This window comes from Bombina bombina, chromosome 2 (genome assembly GCF_027579735.1).
Source record: "Bombina bombina isolate aBomBom1 chromosome 2, aBomBom1.pri, whole genome shotgun sequence".
NCBI lineage: Eukaryota > Metazoa > Chordata > Amphibia > Anura > Bombinatoridae > Bombina > Bombina bombina.
Window position 1 is genome coordinate 204,528,349 of NC_069500.1, and position 23,877 is coordinate 204,552,225.

The 23,877-nt window shown below is 41.5% G+C and overlaps 1 protein-coding gene across 2 annotated transcripts in view; it reads left to right on the top strand.

Annotated features, from left to right (window-relative positions):
• ZFYVE16 (zinc finger FYVE-type containing 16) overlaps positions 1–23,877 on the top strand; it is a 645,028-nt gene that overhangs the window by 64,404 nt on the left and 556,747 nt on the right. For both annotated transcript variants that reach the window (XM_053701456.1, XM_053701457.1), the window contains exon 3: positions 16,566–18,697. In XM_053701456.1, the coding sequence (XP_053557431.1) occupies positions 16,566–18,697 (2,132 nt within the window). The remainder of the gene's footprint in view (positions 1–16,565; positions 18,698–23,877) is intronic.

The following is a 23,877-nucleotide window of genomic DNA, read 5'->3' on the forward strand; positions in this document are numbered from 1 at the left end:
ACCATACGTACTAATTTGACTTCTCCCTTGGGGGAGGAGATCCTGGCTGCACAAACCAATGCACCTCCTGAGAAACCTAGTGGTAAGTGTTTTGTTTCTGAGAATCTTCGAACTAAACTTTTGCACACTTACCACTATCCTAAAGCCGCAGGTCACCCAGGCAAGAACCAAATGATTTGGTCTGTCACTCAACAATTCTGGTGGCCAGGTCTTCATTCTGATGTTCCTGCGTATGTTGCCTCCTGCTCAGTTTGTGCACAGAATAAGACTCCTCGACTTCTTCCTGTGGGTCTTCTTCAACCTATTGCTAATGGTGAGTGTCCTTGGACACATCTTTCCATGGACTTCATTGTCGAGCTTCCTGTTTCCAATGGCAATACTGTTATCCTTATGGTGGTTGACCGTTTTTCTAAAATGTCACATTGCATTCCCTTGATGAAGGGAACATTTTTTTTTGTTGTTAAAAGTGAAAGTAAATCCTAGCGTTTTACAAACGCTAGGATTGACTTTTGAAACAAATAAAGGGGACTTTCATTCATAAAGTGTAAGATAAGTCATGTAGAAATCTCCGTTATTTGTTTTAACCGATCACCGTTTTTAGCTGAGCGGTACAGCCTATAACTACAAGATCCGTACCGTCATCTGAAAGTCATTAGTTATGGGTTTTACGTTACAAAGTTGTACCATAAAATTCATAACTAAAGTGTTACAAAGTACACTAACAGCCATAAACTACCTATTAACCCCTAAACCGAGGCCCTCCCGCATCGCAAACACTAAAATAAAATTATTAACCCCTAATCTGCCGCTCCGGACATCGCTGACACTATAATAAACATATTAACCTCTAAACCGCAGCACTCCCGCATTGTAAACACTAATTAAATATTAACCACTAATCTGCTGCCCTAATGTCGTCGCCACCTACATATTTATTAACCCCTAATCTTCAGTCCCTAACATCGCCGCAACCTATAATACTGTTATTAACCCCTAATCTGCTGCCCCAATGTCGCCGCCACTATACTAAAGTTATTAACTCCTAACCTAACACCCACTAACTTTAACGTAATTATAATAATTCCAAATAAAAATTACAATTAATATCTAAATTATTCCTATTTAAAACTAAATAAATACTTTACCTGTAAAATAAAACCTATGGTAGCTACAATATAACCGTTATATTGTATCTAGCTTAGGTTTTATTTTTTTCACAGGTAAGTTTGTATTTATTTTAACTAGGTAGACTAGTTTGTAAATAGTTATTTGGTTTAGTTTAGGTTCTCAGTGCCCTTCTTCTTTCTTCAGACAGTAGGGTATTGTGGTGCTTCTTTATTTTGGATAGTATCTTGGTATTAGCTTAAACTTTTCTTTTATTAAAGCCGGACAGATAGCTCAGCATGCTAATGCACTGTGATTTGTAGCAACCTGAGGATTGCAGTTTCGATTCCCGACGAGGTCCATTCAGCCTTTCATCCTTCCGAGGTCGATTAAATGAGCAGCGTCTTGAGTCCCTTACGGGTGATTAGACGCGCTTTACAAGTACACCAATACATACATATGAAAGAGCAGTATTCAAATATATGGACTTTTCTTTTTGTGGAATCCTTCATGAATCAACTAAGTTTAGTTTCTTCAAGAAGTGGTTAGAGGATTTAATTTACCTAAGCGTTTCGTGATTCCTCAGACAAGGATCACTTCTTTTTGGGTTTCTAGATGGATTCTGTGTTCATGTCTTTATCGGACAAAAGTCAATTGTAACACTCTTACACTCTACTCTGTTTTGGTGATTTGTCAATAATCATTTTATTCAGGGGGACTCCTTTTGTTCGTCCTTCCTGGACTGTATTCTTAATGGATGCAAGTCTTACAGGTTGGGGAGCTGTCTGAGGGTCTTTTGACAGCACAAGGGGTTTGGAAACTTCAAGATGCAAGGTTTCCAATCGATATTTTACAACTCCGTGCTATTTTTCAGAGCTCTTTCAGGCTTGGCCTCTTTTAGGAAAGAACTTTTTCATTTTTTGCTTTCAAATGACAATATCACAACTGTGCCATATGTCAATCTACAATAGGGACTCGTAGTTCCTTAGCAATTAAGAAGTATCTTGAATACGTTCTTAAATGGAATTCATATCCTGTCTATTTTCTACGATTTTAGACATTTGGGAGGTGGATTATCTCAGCCGTCAGTCTTTACATCCGGGAGAGTGGTGTCTCTATACAGATGTGTTTTCTCAATTTTCCAGGTTCCTTTTCAGGTCCAGGAATCCTCAGGTGGAGATGGTGGATGCATTAGCAGTGTATTGGTTTTGCAACCGGACTACATCTTTCCGCCTTTGTTTTTTTCTTCCAAAGGTGATTTCCAAGATTATATTGGAACAGTGTCATGTGTTTCTGATACCATCAGCATGGTATGTGGATCTTGTTCGGATGTCCAGTTGCCAACCTTGGCCGCTTTCTCTTTGGCCAGCCCTCTTGTTTTAGGAGCTATTTTTCCATCGGGATCTCAAATTACTAATTTGGGGGTATGGAAATTGATTAGTATTTAGTCATAGAGGTTTCTCTGACTTAGTTTTTATCGCTATGTTGCAGGCTTATAAGTCTGTTTCAAGGAACATGTATTATCAGGTTTAGAAAACCTATATTTCTCCAACATAGGTGTGTCCGGTCCACGGCGTCATCCTTACTTGTGGGATATTCTCTTCCCCAACAGGAAATGGCAAAGAGCCCAGCAAAGCTGGTCACATGATCCCTCCTAGGCTCCGCCTTCTCCAGTCATTCTCTTTGCCGTTGCACAGGCAACATCTCCACGGAGATGGCTCAGAGTTTTTTGGTGTTTAAATGTAGTTTTTATTCTTCAATCAAGAGTTTGTTATTTTAAAATAGTGCTGGTATGTACTATTTACTCTGAAACAGAAAAGGGATGAAGATTTCTGTTTGTAAGAGGAAAATGATTTTAGCAACCGTTACTAAAATCGATGGCTGTTTCCACACAGGACTGTTGAGAGGAATTAACTTCAGTTGGGGGAAACAGTGAGCAGACTTTGGCTGCTTGAGGTATGACACATTTCTAACAAGACTTGGTAATGCTGGAAGCTGTCATTTTCCCTATGGGATCCGGTAAGCCATTTTCTTAATTTTCAATATAAGAATAAAAGGGCTTCACAAGGGCTTTAAAGACTGGTAGACATTTTTCTGGGCCAAAACGATTACTTTATAAGCATATTTAATGGTTTATAACTTTGGAGAGTTATTTTAATCTTGGGAATTTTATTAAAAAAACGGCAGGCACTGTATTGGACACCTTTTTCACTGGGGGCCTTTTCTAGTCATAGACAGAGCCTCATTTTCGCGCCACTAATGCGCAGTTGTTTTTGAGAAGCAAGGCATGCAGATGCATGTGTGAGGAGCTCAGATCCACTGAAAAAGCTTATTGAAGGCGTCATTTGGTATCGTATTCCCCTCTGGGCTTGGTTGGGTCTCAGCAAAGCAGATACCAGGGACTGTATAGGGGTTAAATGTAAAAACGGCTCCGGTTCCGTTATTTTAAGAGTTCAAATTTGGTGTGCAATACTTTTAAGGCTTTATGACACTGTGGTGAAATTTTGGTGAATTTTGAACATTTCCTTCATACTTTTGCGTATATTCAGTAAAAAAGTGTGTTCAGTTTAAAATTTAAAGAGACAGTAACGGTTTTATTTTAAAACGTTTTTTGTGCTTTGTTATCAAGTTTATGCCTATTAACATGTCTGAACTATCAGATAGACGATGTTCTGTATGTTCGGAAGCCAAGGTTCCTCTCCATTTAAATATATGTGATGAATGTGACAAACAAAGTAGGGACAATGATGCCACTGATAATAATGTTGCCCAAAATGATTCCTTAAGTGAGGGGAGTAAGCATGGTACTGCATCATCTCCTTCTATGTCTACACCAGTCTTGCCCACTCAGGAGGTCCCTAGTGAATCTAGTGCGCCAATCCTCCTTACTATGCAACAATTAACGGCTGTAATGGATAATTCTATTAAAAACATTTTAGCCAAAATGCCCACTTATCAGCGAAAGCGCGACTGCTCTGTTTTAGATACTGAAGAGCATGAGGACGCTGATGATAATGGTTCTGACATGCCCTTACACCAGTCTGAAGGGGCTAGGGAGGTTTTGTCTGAGGGAGAAATTTCAGATTCAGGAAAAATTTCTCAACAAGCTGAACCTGACGTTATTACATTTAAATTTAAATTGGAACATCTCCGCGCTCTGCTTAAGGAGGTGTTATCTACTCTGGATGATTGTGACAATTTGGTCATTCCAGAGAAATTATGTAAGATGGACAGGTTCCTAGAGGTCCCGGTGCCCCCCGAAGCTTTTCCTATACCCAAGCGGGTGGCGGACATTGTAAATAAAGAATGGGAAAGGCCCGGCATACCTTTTGTCCCTCCCCCTATATTTAAGAAATTATTTCCTATGGTCGACCCCAGGAAGGACTTATGGCAGACAGTCCCCAAGGTCGAGGGGGCGGTTTCTACTCTAAACAAACGCACTACTATCCCTATAGAAGATAGTTGTGCTTTCAAAGATCCTATGGATAAAAAATTAGAGGGTTTGCTTAAAAAGATGTTTGTTCAGCAAGGTTACCTTCTACAACCAATTTCATGCATTGTTCCTGTCACTACAGCAGCGTGTTTCTGGTTCGAGGAACTAGAAAAGTCGCTCAATCAAGCATCCTCTTATGAGGAGGTTATGGACAGAGTTCAAGCACTTAAGTTGGCTAACTCTTTTACCTTAGACGCCACTTTGCAATTAGCTAGATTAGCGGCGAAAAATTCAGGTTTTGCTATTGTGGCGCGCAGAGCGCTTTGGCTGAAGTCTTGGTTAGCGGATGTGTCCTCCAAGAACAGATTGCTTAACATCCCTTTCAAGGGGAAAACGCTGTTTGGCCCTGACTTGAAAGAGATTATTTCAGACATCACTGGGGGAAAGGGCCACACCCTTCCTCAGGATAGGTCTTTTAAGGCTAAAAATAAAACAAATTTTCGTCCCTTTCGCAGAAACGGACCAGCCTCAAATTCTACATCCTCTAAGCAAGAGGGTAATTCTTCTCAAACCAAGCCAGCCTGGAGACCGATGCAAGGCTGGAACAAAGGTAAGCAGGCCAAGAAGCCCGCTTCCGCTACCAAGACAGCATGAGATGCTGGCCCCCGATCCGGGACCAGATCTGGTGGGGGGCAGACTCTCTCTCTTCGCTCAGGCTTGGGCAAGAGATGTTCAGGATCCTTGGGCGCTAGAAATAGTTTCTCAAGGTTATCTCCTGGAATTCAAGGAACTACCCCCAAGGGGAAGGTTCCACAGGTCTCAATTGTCTTCAGACCAAATAAAAAGACAGGCATTCTTACATTGTGTAGAAGACCTGTTAAAAATGGGAGTGATTCATCCTGTTCCATTAGGAGAACAAGGGATGGGGTTCTACTCCAATCTGTTCATAGTTCCCAAAAAAGAGGGAACATTCAGGCCAATTTTGGATCTCAAGATCCTAAACAAATTTCTCAAGGTCCCATCGTTCAAGATGGAAACCATTCGGACAATTCTTCCTACCATCCAGGAAGGTCAATTCATGACCACGGTGGATTTAAAGGATGCGTATCTACATATTCCTATCCACAAGGAACATCATCGGTTCCTAAGATTCGCCTTTCTGGACAAGCATTACCAGTTTGTGGCACTTCCATTCGGACTAGCCACTGCTCCAAGAATTTTCACAAAGGTACTAGGGTCCCTTCTAGCGGTGCTAAGGCCAAGGGGCATTGCAGTAGTACCCTACTTGGACGACATACTGATTCAAGCGTCGTCTCTACCACAAGCAAAGGCTCATACGGACATTGTCCTAGCCTTTCTCAGATCTCACGGGTGGAAAGTGAACGTAGAAAAAAGTTCTCTATTCCCGTCAACAAGAGTTCCCTTCTTGGGAACAATAATAGACTCCTTGGAAATGAAGATTTTTCTGACAGAAGCCAGAAAATCAAAACTTCTAAGCTCTTGTCAAGTACTTCATTCTGTTCTTCTTCCTTCCATAGCGCAGTGCATGGAAGTAATAGGTTTGATGGTTGCGGCAATGGACATAGTTCCTTTTGCGCGAATTCATCTAAGACCATTACAACTGTGCATGCTCAGACAGTGGAATGGGGATTATACAGATTTGTCCCAGACGATCCAAGTAGATCAGAGGACCAGAGATTCACTCCGTTGGTGGCTGACCCTGGACAACCTGTCCCAAGGGATGAGCTTCAGAAGACCAGAGTGGGTCATTGTAACGACCGACGCCAGCCTGGTGGGCTGGGGCGCGGTCTGGAAACACCTGAAGGCTCAGGGTCTATGGTCTCGGGAAGAATCTCTTCTCCCGATAAACATTCTGGAACTGAGAGCGATATTCAATGCTCTCAAGGCTTGGCCTCAACTAGCAAAGGCCAAATTCATAAGGTTTCAATCAGACAACATGACGACTGTTGCATATATCAACCATCAGGGGGGAACAAGGAGTTCCCTGGCGATGGAAGAAGTGACCAAAGTAATTCAATGGGCGGAGCTTCACTCCTGCCACTTGTCTGCAATCCACATCCCAGGAGTGGAAAATTGGGAAGCGGATTTTCTGAGTCGTCAGACATTTCATCCGGGGGAGTGGGAACTCCATCTGAAAATCTTTGCCCAAATAACTCAATTATGGGGCATTCCAGACATGGATCTGATGGCGTCTCGTCAGAACTTCAAGGTTCCTTGCTACGGGTCCAGATCCAGGGATCCCAAGGCGACTCTAGTAGATGCACTAGTAGCGCCCTGGACCTTCAACCTAGCTTATGTGTTCCCACCGTTTCCTCTCATTCCCAGGCTGGTAGCCAGGATCAATCAAGAGAGGGCTTCGGTGATCTTGATAGCTCCTGTGTGGCCACGCAGAACTTGGTATGCAGACCTGGTGAATATGTCATCGGCTCCACCATGGAAGCTACCTTTGAGACGGGACCTTCTTGTTCAAGGTCCGTTCGAACATCCGAATCTGGCATCACTCCAACTGACTGCTTGGAGATTGAACGCTTGATTTTATCAAAGCGTGGGTTCTCAGATTCTGTCATTGATACTCTTATTCAGGCTAGAAAGCCTGTAACTAGAAAAATTTACCATAAAGTATGGAAGAAATATATCTGTTGGTGCGAATCGAAAGGATTCCCATGGAACAGGGTAAAAATTCCTAAGATTCTATCCTTTCTACAAGAGGGTTTGGAGAAAGGATTATCTGCAAGTTCTTTGAAGGGACAGATTTCTGCTTTATCTGTTTTACTTCACAAGAAGCTGGCGGCTGTGCCAGATGTTCAGGCTTTTGTTCAGGCTCTGGTTAGAATCAAGCCTGTTTACAAACCTTTGACTCCTCCTTGGAGTCTCAATTTAGTTCTTTCAGTTCTTCAAGGGGTTCCGTTTGAACCCTTACATTCCGTAGATATTAAGTTATTATCTTGGAAAGTTTTGTTTTTGGTTGCAATTTCTTCTGCTAGAAGAGTTTCAGAGTTATCTGCTCTGCAGTGTTCTCCTCCTTATCTGGTGTTCCATGCAGATAAGGTGGTTTTGCGTACTAAACCTGGTTTTCTTCCGAAAGTTGTTTCTAACAAAAATATTAACCAGGAGATAGTTGTGCCTTCTTTGTGTCCGAATCCAGTTTCAAAGAAGGAACGTTTGTTGCACAATTTGGATGTAGTTCGTTCTCTAAAATTCTATTTAGAGGCTACAAAGGATTTCAGACAAACATCTTCCTTGTTTGTTGTTTATTCTGGTAAAAGGAGAGGTCAAAAAGCAACTGCTACCTCTCTCTCTTTTTGGCTTAAAAGCATCTTCAGATTGGCTTATGAGACTGCCGGACGGCAGCCTCCTGAAAGAATCACAGCTCATTCCACTAGGGCTGTGGCTTCCACATGGGCCTTCAAGAACGAGGCTTCTGTTGATCAGATATGTAAGGCAGCGACTTGGTCTTCACTGCACACTTTTACCAAATTTTACAAATTTGATACTTTTGCTTCTTCTGAGGCTATTTTTGGGAGAAAGGTTTTGCAAACCGTGGTGCCTTCCATCTAGGTGACCTGATTTGCTCCCTCCCATCATCCATGTCCTAAAGCTTTGGTATTGGTTCCCACAAGTCTTGTGTGGAAACAGCCATCGATTTTAGTAACGGTTGCTAAAATCATTTCTTCTGTTATGTGTGATCAGTCCACGGGTCATCATTACTTCTGGGATATAACTCCTCCCCAACAGGAAATGCAAGAGGATTCACCCAGCAGAGCTGCATATAGCTCCTCCCCTCTACGTCAGTCCCAGTCATTCTCTTGCACCCAACGACTAGATAGGATGTGTGAGAGGAATATGGTGATTATACTTAGTTTTTATGACTTCAATCAAAAGTTTGTTATTTTAAAATAGCACCGGAGCGTGTTATTACTTCTCTGGCAGAGTTTGAGGAAGAATCTGTCAGAGTTTTTTTACTATGATTTTAACCGGAGTAGTTAAGATCATATTGCTGTTCTCGGCCATCTGAGGGAGGTAAAGGCTTCAGATCAGGGGACAGCGGGCAGATGAATCTGCATTGAGGTATGTAGCAGTCTTTATTTTCTGAATGGAATTGATGAGAAAATCCTGCCATACCGTTAAAATGACATGTATGTATACACTTCAGTATTCTGGGGATGGTATTTCACCGGAACTACTCTGTTAAAGGTCACTAATCCTTTTTAATAACTATTTATCATGTTAAACGTTTTTGCTGGAATGTAGAATCGTTTACATTGCTGAGGTACTGTGTGAATAAATATTTGGGCATTATTTTCCACTTGGCAGTTTTTTTGCTTTAATTGTGACAGTTTCGTTTCTCTTCACTGCTGTGTGGGAGAGGGAGGGGCCGTTTTTGGCGCTCTTTGCTACGCATCAAAAAATACCAGTCAGTTACTTTTATATTTCCTGCATGATCCGGTTCATCTCTGATAGATCTCAGGGGTCTTCAAACTTCTTTGAAGGGAGGTAAATTCTCTCAGCAGAGCTGTGAGAATTCTTATAGTGACTGTGAATAAAAACGTTGCTTTGTATTTTTTATGTCAAATTTAATTATTGTTATTTTACTAATGGGAACAAACCTTTGCTAAAAGTTTTGTTGTTTTAAAGTTTGATGCTATAACTGTTTTTCAGTTCATTATTTCAACTGTCATTTAATCGTTAGTACCTCTTTGAGGCACAGTACGTTTTTTGCTAAAAAAGATTATAACCAAGTTGTAAGTTTTTTGCTAGTGTGTTAAACATGTCTGACTCAGAGGAAGATATCTGTGTCATTTGTTCCAATGCCAAGGTGGAGCCCAATAGAAATTTATGTACTAACTGTATTGATGCTACTTTAAATAAAAGTCAATCTGTACAATGTGAACAAATTTCACCAAACAGCGAGGGGAGAGTTATGCCGACTAACTCGCCTCACGCGGCAGTACCTGCATCTCCCGCCCGGGAGGTGCGTGATATTTTGGCGCCTAGTACATCTGGGCGGCCATTACAGATAACATTACAAGATATGGCTACTGTTATGACTGAAGTTTTGTCTAAATTACCAGAACTAAGAGGCAAGCGTGATCACTCTGGGGTGAGAACAGAGTGCGCTGACAATGCTAGGGCCATGTCTGATACTGCGTCACAGCTCGCAGAGCATGAGGACGGAGAGCTTCATTCTGTGGGTGACGGTTCTGATCCAAACAGATTGGACTCAGATATTTCAAATTTTAAATTTAAATTGGAGAACCTCCGTGTATTACTAGGGGAGGTCTTAGCAGCTCTCAACGATTGTAACACCGTTGCAATACCAGAGAAACTGTGTAGGTTGGATAAATACTTTGCGGTACCGGCGAGTACTGACGTTTTTCCTATACCTAAGAGACTAACTGAAATTGTTACTAAGGAGTGGGATAGACCCGGTGTGCCGTTCTCACCCCCTCCAATATTTAGAAAGATGTTTCCAATAGACGCCACCACTCGGGACTTATGGCAAACGGTCCCCAAGGTGGAGGGAGCAGTTTCTACTTTAGCTAAGCGTACCACTATCCCGGTGGAGGATAGCTGTGCTTTCTCAGATCCAATGGATAAAAAATTAGAGGGTTACCTTAAGAAAATGTTTGTTCAACAAGGTTTTATATTACAACCCCTTGCATGTATCGCGCCGATTACGGCTGCGGCAGCATTTTGGATTGAGTCGCTTGAAGAGAACCTTAGTTCATCTACGCTAGACGACATTACGGACAGGCTTAGAGTCCTTAAACTAGCTAATTCCTTCATTTCGGAGGCCGTAGTACATTTAACCAAACTTACGGCTAAGAACTCAGGATTCGCCATACAGGCACGTAGGGCGCTGTGGCTAAAATCCTGGTCAGCTGATGTTACTTCTAAGTCCAAATTACTTAATATACCTTTCAAGGGGCAGTCTTTATTTGGGCCCGGTTTGAAAGAGATTATCGCTGACATTACAGGAGGTAAGGGCCACGCCCTACCTCAGACAAAGCCAAAGCTAAGGCTAGACAGTCTAATTTTCGTCCCTTTCGGAACTTCAAAACAGGAGCAGCATCAACCTCCACTGCACCAAAACAGGAAGGAGCTGTTGCTCGTTACAGGCAAGGCTGGAAGCCTAACCAGTCCTGGAACAAGAGCAAGCAGGCCAGGAAACCTGCTGCTGCCCCAAAGACAGCATGAACCGAGAGCCCCCGATCCGGGACCGGATCTAGTGGGGGGCAGACTCTCTCTCTTCGCCCAGGCCTGGGCAAGAGATGTTCAGGATCCCTGGGCACTAGAGATCATATCTCAGGGATACCTTCTAGACTTCAAATTATCTCCCCCAAGAGGGAGATTTCATCTGTCAAGGTTGTCAACAAACCAGATAAAGAAAGAAGCGTTTCTACGCTGCGTACAAGATCTGTTAATAATGGGAGTGATCCATCCGGTTCCGCGGTCGGAACAAGGACAAGGGTTCTACTCAAACCTGTTTGTGGTTCCCAAAAAAGAGGGAACTTTCAGGCCAATCTTAGATTTAAAGATTCTAAACAAATTCCTAAGAGTTCCATCGTTCAAAATGGAAACTATTCGGACAATCTTACCCATGATCCAAGAGGGTCAGTACATGACCACAGTGGATTTAAAGGATGCTTACCTTCACATACCGATCCACAAAGATCATCACCGGTATCTAAGGTTTGCCTTCTTAGACAGGCACTACCAGTTTGTAGCTCTTCCATTCGGATTGGCTACGGCTCCAAGAATCTTCACAAAGGTTCTGGGTGCCCTTCTGGCGGTACTAAGACCGCGAGGGATTTCGGTAGCTCCATACCTAGACGACATTCTAATACAAGCTTCAAGCTTTCAAACTGCCAAGTCTCATACAGAGTTAGTTCTGGCATTTCTAAGGTCGCATGGATGGAAAGTGAACGAACAGAAGAGTTCTCTTTTTCCTCTCACAAGAGTTCCATTCTTGGGGACTCTTATAGATTCTGTAGAAATGAAGATTTACCTGACAGAGGACAGGTTAACAAAGCTTCAAAATGCATGCCGTGTCCTTCATTCCATTCAACACCCGTCAGTAGCTCAATGCATGGAGGTGATCGGCTTAATGGTAGCGGCAATGGACATAGTACCTTTTGCACGCCTACACCTCAGACCTCTGCAATTATGCATGCTAAGTCAGTGGAATGGGGATTACTCAGATTTGTCCCCTACTCTGAATCTGAATCAAGAGACCAGAAATTCTCTTCTATGGTGGCTTCATCGGCCACACCTGTCCAGGGGGATGCCATTCAGCAGGCCAGACTGGACAATTGTAACAACAGACGCCAGCCTACTAGGTTGGGGCGCTGTCTGGAATTCTCTGAAGGCTCAGGGACTATGGAATCAGGAGGAGAGTCTCCTTCCAATAAACATTCTGGAATTGAGGGCAGTTCTCAATGCCCTTCTAGCTTGGCCCCAATTAACAACTCGGGGGTTCATCAGGTTTCAGTCGGACAACATCACGACTGTAGCTTACATCAACCATCAGGGAGGGACAAGAAGCTCCCTAGCAATGGTGGAAGTATCAAAGATAATTCGCTGGGCAGAGTCTCACTCTTGCCACCTGTCAGCAATCCACATCCCGGGAGTGGAGAACTGGGAGGCGGATTTCTTGAGTCGCCAAACCTTTCATCCGGGGGAGTGGGAACTTCATCCGGAGGTCTTTGCCCAAATACTTCGACGTTGGGGCAAACCAGAGATAGATCTCATGGCGTCTCGCCAGAACGCCAAACTTCCTCACTACGGGTCCAGATCCAGGGATCCGGGAGCGGTTCTGATAGATGCTTTGACAGCACCTTGGAACTTCGGGATGGCTTATGTGTTTCCACCCTTTCCGCTGCTTCCTCGATTGATTGCCAAAATCAAGCAGGAGAGAGCATCAGTGATTCTAATAGCGCCTGCATGGCCACGCAGGACTTGGTATGCAGATCTAGTGGACATGTCATCCTGTCCGCCTTGGTCTCTACCTCTAAGACAGGACCTTCTGATACAGGGTCCATTCAAACATCAAAATCTAACTTCTCTGAAGCTGACTGCTTGGAAATTGAACGTTTGATTTTATCAAAACGTGGTTTTTCTGAGTCGGTTATTGATACCCTGATACAGGCTAGGAAGCCTGTTACCAGAAGGATTTACCATAAAATATGGCGTAAGTACCTATACTGGTGCGAATCCAAACATTACTCCTGGAGTAAGGTTAGGATCTCTAGGATATTGTCTTTTCTACAAGAAGGGTTAGAAAAGGGTTTATCAGCTAGTTCATTAAAGGGACAGATTTCAGCTCTGTCCATCTTGTTACACAGGCGTCTGTCAGAAAATCCAGACGTCCAGGCTTTTTGTCAGGCTTTAGCTAGGATCAAGCCTGTGTTTAAAGCTGTTGCTCCGCCATGGAGTTTAAACTTAGTTCTTAACGTTTTACAGGGTGTTCCATTTGAACCCCTTCATTCCATTGATATAAAATTGTTATCTTGGAAAGTTCTGTTTTTAATGGCTATTTCCTCGGCTCGAAGAGTCTCTGAGTTATCAGCCTTACATTGTGATTCTCCTTATCTGATTTTTCACTCAGACAAGGTAGTTCTGCGTACTAAACCTGGGTTCTTACCTAAGGTGGTCACTAACAGGAATATCAATCAAGAGATTGTTGTTCCATCCTTGTGTCCAAATCCTTCTTCAAAGAAGGAACGTCTTCTACACAATCTGGATGTAGTTCGTGCCCTCAAGTTCTACTTGCAGGCAACTAAAGATTTTCGCCAAACTTCTTCCCTGTTTGTCGTTTATTCTGGACAGAGGAGAGGTCAAAAAGCTTCTGCTACCTCTCTCTCTTTTTGGCTTCGTAGCATAATACGTTTAGCCTATGAGACTGCTGGTCAGCAGCCTCCTGAAAGAATTACAGCTCACTCCACTAGAGCTGTGGCTTCCACTTGGGCCTTTAAGAATGAGGCCTCTGTTGAACAGATTTGCAAGGCTGCAACTTGGTCTTCGCTTCATACTTTTTCCAAATTTTACAAATTTGACACTTTTGCTTCTTCGGAGGCTATTTTTGGGAGAAAGGTTCTTCAGGCAGTGGTTCCTTCTATATAATGAGCCTGCCTATCCCTCCCGTCATCCGTGTACTTTTGCTTTGGTATTGGTATCCCAGAAGTAATGATGACCCGTGGACTGATCACACATAACAGAAGAAAACATAATTTATGCTTACCTGATAAATTCCTTTCTTCTGTTGTGTGATCAGTCCACGGCCCGCCCTGTTTTAAGGCAGGTAAATATCTTTTAAATTATACTCCAGTCACCACTTCACCCTTGGTTACTCCTTTCTCGTTGATTCTTGGTCGAATGACTGGGACTGACGTAGAGGGGAGGAGCTATATGCAGCTCTGCTGGGTGAATCCTCTTGCATTTCCTGTTGGGGAGGAGTTATATCCCAGAAGTAATGATGACCCGTGGACTGATCACACAACAGAAGAAAGGAATTTATCAGGTAAGCATAAATTATGTTTTTCCTCTTACAAACAGAAATCTTCATCCCTTTTCTGTTTCAGAGTAAATAGTACATACCAGCACTATTTTAAAATAACAAACTCTTGATTGAAGAATAAAAACTACATTTAAACACCAAAAAACTCTGAGCCATCTCCGTGGAGATGTTGCCTGTGCAACGGCAAAGAGAATGACTGGAGAAGGCAGAGCCTAGGAGGGATCATGTGACCAGCTTTGCTGGGCTCTTTGCCATTTCCTGTTGGGGAAGAGAATATCCCACAAGTAAGGATGACGCCGTGGACCGGACACACCTATGTTGGAGAAAACAGAATTTATGTTTACCTGATAAATTACTTTCTCCAACGGTGTGTCCGGTCCACGGCCCGCCCTGGTTTTTTAATCAGGTCTGATGATTTAATTTCTCTAACTACAGTCACCACGGTATCATATGATTTCTCCTATGCAAATATTCCTCCTTTACATCGGTCGAATGACTGGGGAAGGCGGAGCCTAGGAGGGATCATGTGACCAGCTTTGCTGGGCTCTTTGCCATTTCCTGTTGGGGAAGAGAATATCCCACAAGTAAGGATGACGCCGTGGACCGGACACACCGTTGGAGAAAGTAATTTATCAGGTAAACATAAATTCTGTTTTTATAGTGTTCTTATCATAAATTTTCTTGGCATTCTTTTAGAATTCCTAGGATTTTAAAGTTTTTCAGGATGGTTTGGATAAGTTTGTCTGCAAATTTTACTGTTTTGTTCAGGCTTTGGTTGGTATCAAGCCTGTTCATTTATTTATTTCTCCTTTTTGGAGTCTTGTTTGGTTTAAAGATTTTGCAGGCTCTTTTCTTTTGAGCCTATATTTTCTTTGAAGATGATCTACTTTCTTGGAAAGTGTTTCTTTTGACTATCTCTTCTGCAACAAGAGTTTCTGATTTATCAGCTCTCTTGTGTGTCTCCTTATCTGATTTTTTTTTTTTTTCATCTAGATACATTGTTTTGTGAACTTCTTCTTTTTTTCCTAAGGTTGTGAATTTGAACAACATTAGTAGAGAAATTGTTCCTTCTTTGTGTCCTAATCCTAAAGAATTCTTCTTTACATCCTTTGGACGTGGTAAGAACTTTATAATTCTATATCGAGGCTACTAGGATTTCAGAAGACTTCTAAGTCTATTTGCTGTTTTTCTGATTACAGAAAATGTTATGATGCCTCTGCCATTTCTTTGGCATCCTGATTAAAGCTTTTGTTTTTTAAGGCTTATTTCGAGGCAGGGCAGGCTCCGCCTCAGAGGTTTACAGCTCATTCTACTAAGTTCAGTCGCCATTTCTTGGGCTTTTTCAGAATGAAGCTTAGGTTGATCAAATTTGCAAATCAGTAATTTGGTCTTCTTTGCATACTTTTATTGTTTTTACCAATTTGATGCATTTGCTTCTTCTGAAGCAGTCTTTGGTAGAAAAAGTTCTTCAGGCAGCTGTTTCAATTTGATTCTACTGCTTTTGATTTAAGTTTTTTGAGAGAAACTTAGTTATTGTGTGTAATTAATTTCTCAATGGAAATAACTTTTTATCTCTCCCTCTCTAGTGACTCTTCTGTGGACTTCCACATCTTGGGTATTTCTATCCCATACGTCACTAGCTCATGGACTCTTGCCAATTACATGAAAGAAAACATAATTTATGTAAGAACTTACCTGATAAATGTGTTTCTTTCATATTGGCAAGAGTCCATGAGGCCCACAATTTTCATGGTGGTTATGATTTTTGTATAAAAGCACAATTATTTTTCCAGTTCCTCTTTTTGTATGCTTTTTTACTCCTTATTTTATCACCCCACTACTTGGCTATTCGTTAAACTGAATTGTGGGTGTGGTGAGGGGTGTATTTATAGGCATTTTGAGGTTTGGGAAACTTTGCTCCTCCTGTAGGATTGTGTATCCCATATGTCACTAGCTCATGGACTCTTGCCAGTATGAAAGAAACTAATTTATCAGGTAAGTTCTTACATAAATTATGTTTTTAATGTGTGCACTACACAGCTAAAATTTCAGCTAATATTAAATTTTTTAAAAATGTTTTTGCACAAATTATCATTAAATACATTTTGTTAAATTATACAATTATTTTTTGATTTGAATAGCAGAAAATGGCACTCCCCTAACTCGACTACTTTATAATGCCACCGGACTGGCAACATTTTCTGTGGAGAACACTGCATACATAACCTAGCAGTGAATAATACGTATAATAAATAGCTCTATAATCTTACAATTTTATAGTATCGTGAGCTTCACTACAGCAACAAGTTTTTGTTTACCTAGCTAATAGAATTATGAGTGGTATTCTATTTTGGTGGTAACACATCTTGTCTTGCATATTTATTGATTACTTTACTTTACAAAATACTTAAACACATATATTAGTTTGCAGCATATAATCTTGGGATACATAGTTTGTTGTACAACCTAACTATTGTATTTATTTTACAGATGAGTGTGAAAGCTTTCAGTCATCTGGCATTACCCTCAGTACCAATCAACATTCAGTTTCCTCTGGTGAATTTTTACTGAACACAGACTACCTAGCTAATCTGAATCAATCAAATGAAAGTAGTAGACTCCAAGAATCATTTTCCTTATTTTGTTCTACAGACAACAAAGAGGAATGCAATAAAGTAAAACCTTTATCACAATGTGAAAAGAATGTGACTGGACTTGATCTTCTGTCTTGCTTAGATGGAGAAAATTCTAATGATGGATCTTTAAATGCTGGAAGGAATAGTGTTCCAGTATGTGACCTTGTCAGTGATACAGGTGGTGGTGGTTTGTCTCCTATAGCTAGTAATCATAAGTCTATAAGACATGACCCCCCTTTGTGTGATGTAAATATTGCATCTAACCTTGACTTACTTTCTGATGAAAGTTTTACTACTGTTTCTTCAGCAGTTCCCTGCATTCCTTCAGAAACTGTTGAATTTAAATGCAGTGATTTCCCTGTACAAGAATCTAATGTTTTACCAGAGTCTGAGCCCAATATACTGGTCCCAGTTCCAGAAGTCAAAGATGCAAACATTTATGAACTTCCAGGTGCTAATGACCTTTTAGTTCAAGATCCAAACATGGGATCAGATGTCGATTCTCTAAGCAGTCCAAATACCTCAAGCAGTGATGGATATGTGAGTGATGATCTTCCATATGATTCTACTTGTGAAGTATACTCAAATTTTACAGTGAATGATGTTGATAGAGCAGTTGACTTTTTGACATCTCCTGAACAGCTAGAGGTAACTGAAGTGGTGAATCGCAAAACAGATTGCATACCTAAGACCCATGGCACTGAGTTGCTGATAACAGATGGAGAGTCCAGTAATTTAGACAAATGCAATAAACAGTTGTTTTCAGACATAGATAATGTTGTGGTTGTAAATGATACTGTATCCATATGTTTAGAAAAAACTGACTACAGACAGGCACAGTCTTCCTTGTCTGAAGAAATCAAACCATGCAATTCATTAATAATATCTGGAATAGATGATCATAATGAAGGCCACAGTACGATGATGGAGACCAAGGACATAAGCTCAATGAGTGTGCCAGATGTAACTGTGCCTGTGTTGCAAGATCTGCAAAATGTAGAAATCTTTGAAAAGACAAATATAACCTCTATAGTGAAAGATGATTCTTTAGAAAATAAGAGTGATTTAGAGCTTGGCTCAAATAATGTATCACCTCCACACTCAATGATATTGTCTGTTGCAGAAGAGTACAAAGCTGACCCACCAAATGCAGTCATTTCTGGGATTGATAGTAGTGATTTTGGAGAAGCTGTTGTTTGTGATGTTGCCAGTAGCCAGGATTTACTGACTGATATTGGAGATCTGTTATTATGTGACACTTATATCAGTGATGCTGAACTTGATGCTTTTCTAAATGAAGAGTGTGGTAATTTAGACAACACAAACACTTTTCAAAATAAGTTACCAATATATGATTTAAGTTGCCAAGTTAATGTAGATGCTGCAGCAGAAACTACCAATAATTATGATTCCCAGTGTTTAGATGAGAATTCTAGCAAAGACATATCAACTGTTGTAACAACCATTAATTCAGAGTTTGCGCAACTTAAATTACAAGATGACGTTTTGGCTGCACAGTCTGAAAATGAAAGTAATGTAGTGAAACCAGTAGCTGGATTAGATGACCCTTTGCCAAGCTCTATGATTTCACATTCTGGAGGAGCCAGACCCAAACAGCTGTTTCTTCAGCCACAAAAGACCTTGACTGCTAAAGAAACTGATAGGTCTTTAAGTAATGACTTAAAGGAAGATGATATTGATGACAAAGATACAGATGTCAATTCCAGCACCTCTTTACACAAATCACAGCAGGCACAGGATATCAATGTCTCTCCGTTTAAGTCACTGAAAGTGGACTCAAATGAAAGTCCTGAGATTATATGTAGGGAAAAAGATGGCAGAACTGAAAATGTGATAAATCAAAACTCTGTCTTGGGACTACAACAACCAGCTTGGATTCCTGATTCTGAAGCTCCTAACTGCATGAACTGCAGTGTTAAGTTTACGTTTACAAAGCGAAGACATCATTGTAGAGCATGTGGAAAAGTAAGTTGATATTCTTTTATTGGTTTTGACTAAAGCTGGTGTTTGAACCTACTCTGCTGGCAATATGGTGAATGATGTAAATACTTTATGCATACTTTGAGGGCTGTACTAAGGTGAGATCCTAGTGTCACAAGTTTGTTTTGTAATGTTAAAGTAGAATTTGGAAAATGTCTGTGTGTAGTCTGGCTTACACTTATTTTTGTACATTATACAAGACACAAATGAAGGCCAATATCTGAGATGACAACTCCTAAAACATATGCTGCTACTGAGCATGTCTTCATTACATGTTGAGCTGTTTATCTCTACTTAACATTCTTGAAATATATATATATATATATATTTATTTATATATATATATATATATATATATATATATATATATATATAAATAGCCACTTTTTACACATTTATAGTTAAGTAACCATTGTTCCTTTTTTTTTTTTTAAATACACCAAACATTTGAGGAAAAAAATACTTGACCATAATTATCTGCATGTCAGTTTTCATAAATATCAGTGCAACTGTTATTGTTGGTTCAGCTAATTGTTTTCAGTGATAAAATTCTACACCTTAGTCATCTTAAAGTCTTACTTTAGATTAAAGGGATACTAACCCCAATTTTTTTTTCTTTCATGGTTCAGATAGAGAATGCAATTTTAAGCAACTTCCTAATTTACTCCTATTATCAATTTTTCTTTGTTCTCTTGCTATCTTTATTTGAAAAAGGCATCTAAGCTAAGAAACCAGCCATTTCTCTTGTTAAGTGTAGTCAGTCCACGGGTCATCCATTACTTATGGGATTATATCTCCTTCCCAACAGGAAGTTGCAAGAGGATCACCCAAGCAGAGCTGCTACATAGCTCCTCCCCTCACATGTCATATCCAGTCATTCTCTTGCAACTCAACTAGATAGGTCGTTGTGAGAGGTCTGTGGTGTTTTTTAAACTTAGTTTATTTCTTCAATCAAAAGTTTGTTATTTTAAATGGCACCGGAGTGTGCTGTTTGTTCTCAGGCAGTATTGGAAGAAGAATCTGCCTGCGTTTTCTATGATCTTAGCAGAAGTAACTAAGATCCACTGGCTGTTCTCGTACATTCTGAGGAGTGAGGTAACTTCAGAAAAGGGAATAGCATGCGGGACCCCCCTGCAAACGAGGTATGTGCAGTAAATTATTTTTCTAAGGAATGGAATTGACTAAGAAAATACTGCTGATACCAATGTAATGTAAGTACAGCCTTAAATGCAGTGGTAGCGACTGGTATTAGGCTGATGAGTGTATGTGCACTGAAGTAATTTTCTACGTAATGGAATTTGACTAAGAAAATACTGTTAATGCTGAAGTAATGTATGAGTCTTAACTGCTGTAAAAGCGACTGGTAGCAGGCTTATTAATAACACTTCATAATCTTTAAAATGTATGTTCAAAACGTTTACTGGCATGTTAATCATTTTTTGTGAGGTACTTGGTGATAAAACTTATTGGGGCATGATTTTTACCACATGGCTAACGTTTATTTCTGCATAGAAACAGTTAACTAAGGTTTCCCACTGTTGTAATATGAGTGGGAGGGGCCTATTTTAGCTCTTTTTTGCGCAGTAAAAATTCAGTCACAGTCTTCCTACTTCATCCTCCATGATCCAGGACGTCTCTAGAGAGCTCAGGGGTCTTCAAAATTCATTTTGAGGAAGGTAATCAGTCACAGCAGACCTGTGACAGTGTGTTTGACTGTGATAAAAACGTTAATTGTTAAATTGATTATCCGTTTTTTGGTATTAAGGGGTTAATCATCCATTTGCTGGTGGGTGCAATCCTTTGCTAACTTAATACATTTACTGTGAAAATTTGGTTGCTATAACTAATTTGGTTCATTGTTATTTCAACTGTGACAGCTTTTTGTGCTTCTTAAAGGCGCAGTAGCGTTTTTTATATTGCTTGTAAATTTATTTGAAAGTATTTTCCAAGCTTGCTAGTCTCATTGCTAGTCTGTTTAAACATGTCTGACACAGATGAATCTGTTTGTTCACTATGTTTGAAGGCCAATGTGGAGCCCCATAGAAATATGTGTACTAAAAGTCAATCTTTACATGTAAAGAAATGATCACCAGACAACGAGGGGGAAGTTATGCCGACTAACTCTCCTCACGTGTCAGTACCTTCGCCTCCCGCTCAGGAGGCGCGTGATATTGTGGCGCCAAGTACATCAGAGAGGCCCATACAAATCACTTTGCAAGACATGGCTACTGTTATGACAGAAGTATTATCTAAATTGCCAAAATTAAGAGGCAAGAGCGATAGCTCTGGGTTAAGGACAGAGCGCGCTGATGACACGAGAGCCATGTCCGATACTGCGTCACAATTTGCAGAACATGAGGACGGAGAGCCTCATTCTGTGGGTGACGGATCTGATCCAGGGAGACTGGATTCAGAGATTTCTAATTTTAAATTTAAGCTTGAGAACCTCCGCGTATTGCTACGGGAGGTATTAGCGGCTCTGAATGATTGTAACACGGTTGCAATTCCAGAGAAATTATGTAGGCTGGATAGATACTATGCGGTACCGGTGTGTACTGACGTTTTTCCTATACCTAAAAGGCTTACAGAGATTATTAGCAAGGAGTGGGATAGACCCGGTGTGCCTTTTTCCCCTCCTCCTATATTTAGGAAAATGTTTCCAATAGACGCCACTACACGAGACTTATGGTAGACGGTCCCTAAGGTGGAGGGAGCAGTTTCTACTTTGGCTAAGCGTACCACTATCCCGGTGGAGGATAGTTGTGCTTTTTCAGATCCAATGGATAAAAAATTAGAAGGTTACCTTAAGAAAATGTTTGTTCAACAAGGTTTTATCTTACAGCCCCTTGCATGCATTGCGCCTGTCAATGCTGCTGCGGCATTCTGGTTTGAGTCTCTGGAAGAGACCATTCGCACAGCTCCATTGGATGAGATTATGAACAAGCTTAAAGCACTTAAGCTAGCTAACGCATTTGTTTCTGATGCCGTTGTACATTTAACCAAACTAACGGCTAAGAACTCTGGATTCGCCATCCAAGCGCGCAGAGCGCTATGGCTTAAATCCTGGTCAGCTGATGTGACATCTAAATTACTTAATATTCCTTTCAAGGGGCAGACCTTATTCGGGCCCGGCTTGAAAGAAATTATTGCTGATATTACTGGAGGTAAGGGTCATACTCTTCCTCAGGACAAGGCCAAATCAAAGGCCAAACAGTCTAATTTTCGTGCCTTTCGTAACTTCAAGGCAGGAGCAGCATCAACTTCCTCCGCTCCAAAACAGGAAGGAACTGTTGCTCGTTACAGACAGGGCTGGAAAGCTAACCAGTCCTGGAACAAGCAACCTGCTTCTGCCCCTAAGACAGCATGAAGAGAGGGCCCCCTATCCGGAAACGGATCTAGTGGGGGGCAGACTATCTCTCTTCGCCCAGGCTTGGGCAAGAGATGTCCAGGATCCCTGGGCGTTGGAGATCATATCTCAGGGATACCTTCTGGACTTCAAAGCTTCTCCTCCACAAGGGAGATTTCATCTTTCAAGGTTATCAGCAAATCAAATAAAGAAAGAGGCGTTTCTACGCTGTGTACAAGACCTCTTATTAATGGGGGTGATCCACCCAGTTCCGCGGACGGAACAAGGGCAAGGATTTTACTCAAATCTGTTTGTGGTCCCCAAGAAAGAGGGAACCTTCAGACCAATCTTGGACCTAAAAATCTTAAACAAATTCCTAAGAGTTCCATCATTCAAAATGGAAACTATTCAAACCATCCTACCCATGATCCAAGAGGGTCAATACATGACCACAGTGGACTTAAAGGATGCCTATCTTCACATACCGATTCACAAAGATCATTATCGGTACCTAAGATTTGCCTTTCTAGACAGGCATTACCAGTTTGTAGCTCTTCCCTTCGGGTTAGCTACGGCCCCGAGAATTTTTACAAAGGTTCTGGGCTCTCTTCTGGCGGTACTAAGACCGTGAGGTATAGCGGTGGCTCCGTACCTAGACGACATTCTGATACAAGCGTCAAGTTTTCAAATTGCCAAGTCTCATACAGAGATAGTTCTGGCATTTCTGAGGTCGCATGGGTGGAAGGTGAACGTGGAAAAGAGTTCTCTATTACCACTCACAAGGGTTCCCTTCCTAGGGACTCTTATAGATTCTATAGAGATGAAAATTTACCTGACGGAGTCCAGGTTATTAAAGCTTCAAAATGCTTGCCGTGCCCTTCATTCCATTCCACACCCGTCAGTAGCTCAGTGCATGGAAGTAATCGGCTTAACGGTAGCGGCAATGGACATAGTACCATTTGCGCGCCTGCATCTCAGACCGCTGCAATTGTGCATGCTAAGTCAGTGGAATGGGGATTACTCAGATTTGTCCCCTCTACTAAATCTGGATCAAGAGACTAGAGATTCTCTTCTATGGTGGCTTTCTTGGCCCCATCTGTCCAAGGGGATGACCTTTCGCAGGCCAGATTGGACGATTGTAACAACAGACGCCAGCCTTCTAGGTTGGGGCGCAGTCTGGAATTCCCTGAAGGCTCAGGGATCATGGACTCAGGAGGAGAAACTCCTCCCAATAAATATTCTGGAGTTAAGAGCAATATTCAATGCTCTCCTAGCTTGGCCTCAGTTAGCAACTCTGAGGTTCATCAGATTTCAGTCGGACAACATCACGACTGTGGCTTACATCAACCATCAAGGGGGAACCAGGAGTTCCCTAGCGATGTTGGAAGTCTCAAAGATAATTCGCTGGGCAGAGTCTCACTCTTGCCGCCTGTCAGCGATCTACATCCCAGGCGTGGAGAACTGGGAGGCGGATTTTCTAAGTCGCCAGACTTTTCATCCGGGGGAGTGGGAACTTCATCCGGAGGTCTTCGCTCAACTGATTCATCGTTGGGGCAAACCAGATCTTGATCTCATAGCGTGTCGCCAGAACGCCGAGCTTCCTTGTTACGGATCCAGGTCCAGGGACCCGGGAGCGGTGCTGATAGATGCTCTGACAGCCCCTTGGGTCTTCAACATGGCTTATGTGTTTCCACCACTTCCGATGCTTCCTCGACTGATTGCCAAGATCAAACAGGAGAGAGCATCGGTGATTGTGATAGTGCCTGCGTGGCCACGCAGGACCTGGTATGCAGACCTAGTAGACATGTCGTCCTGTCCA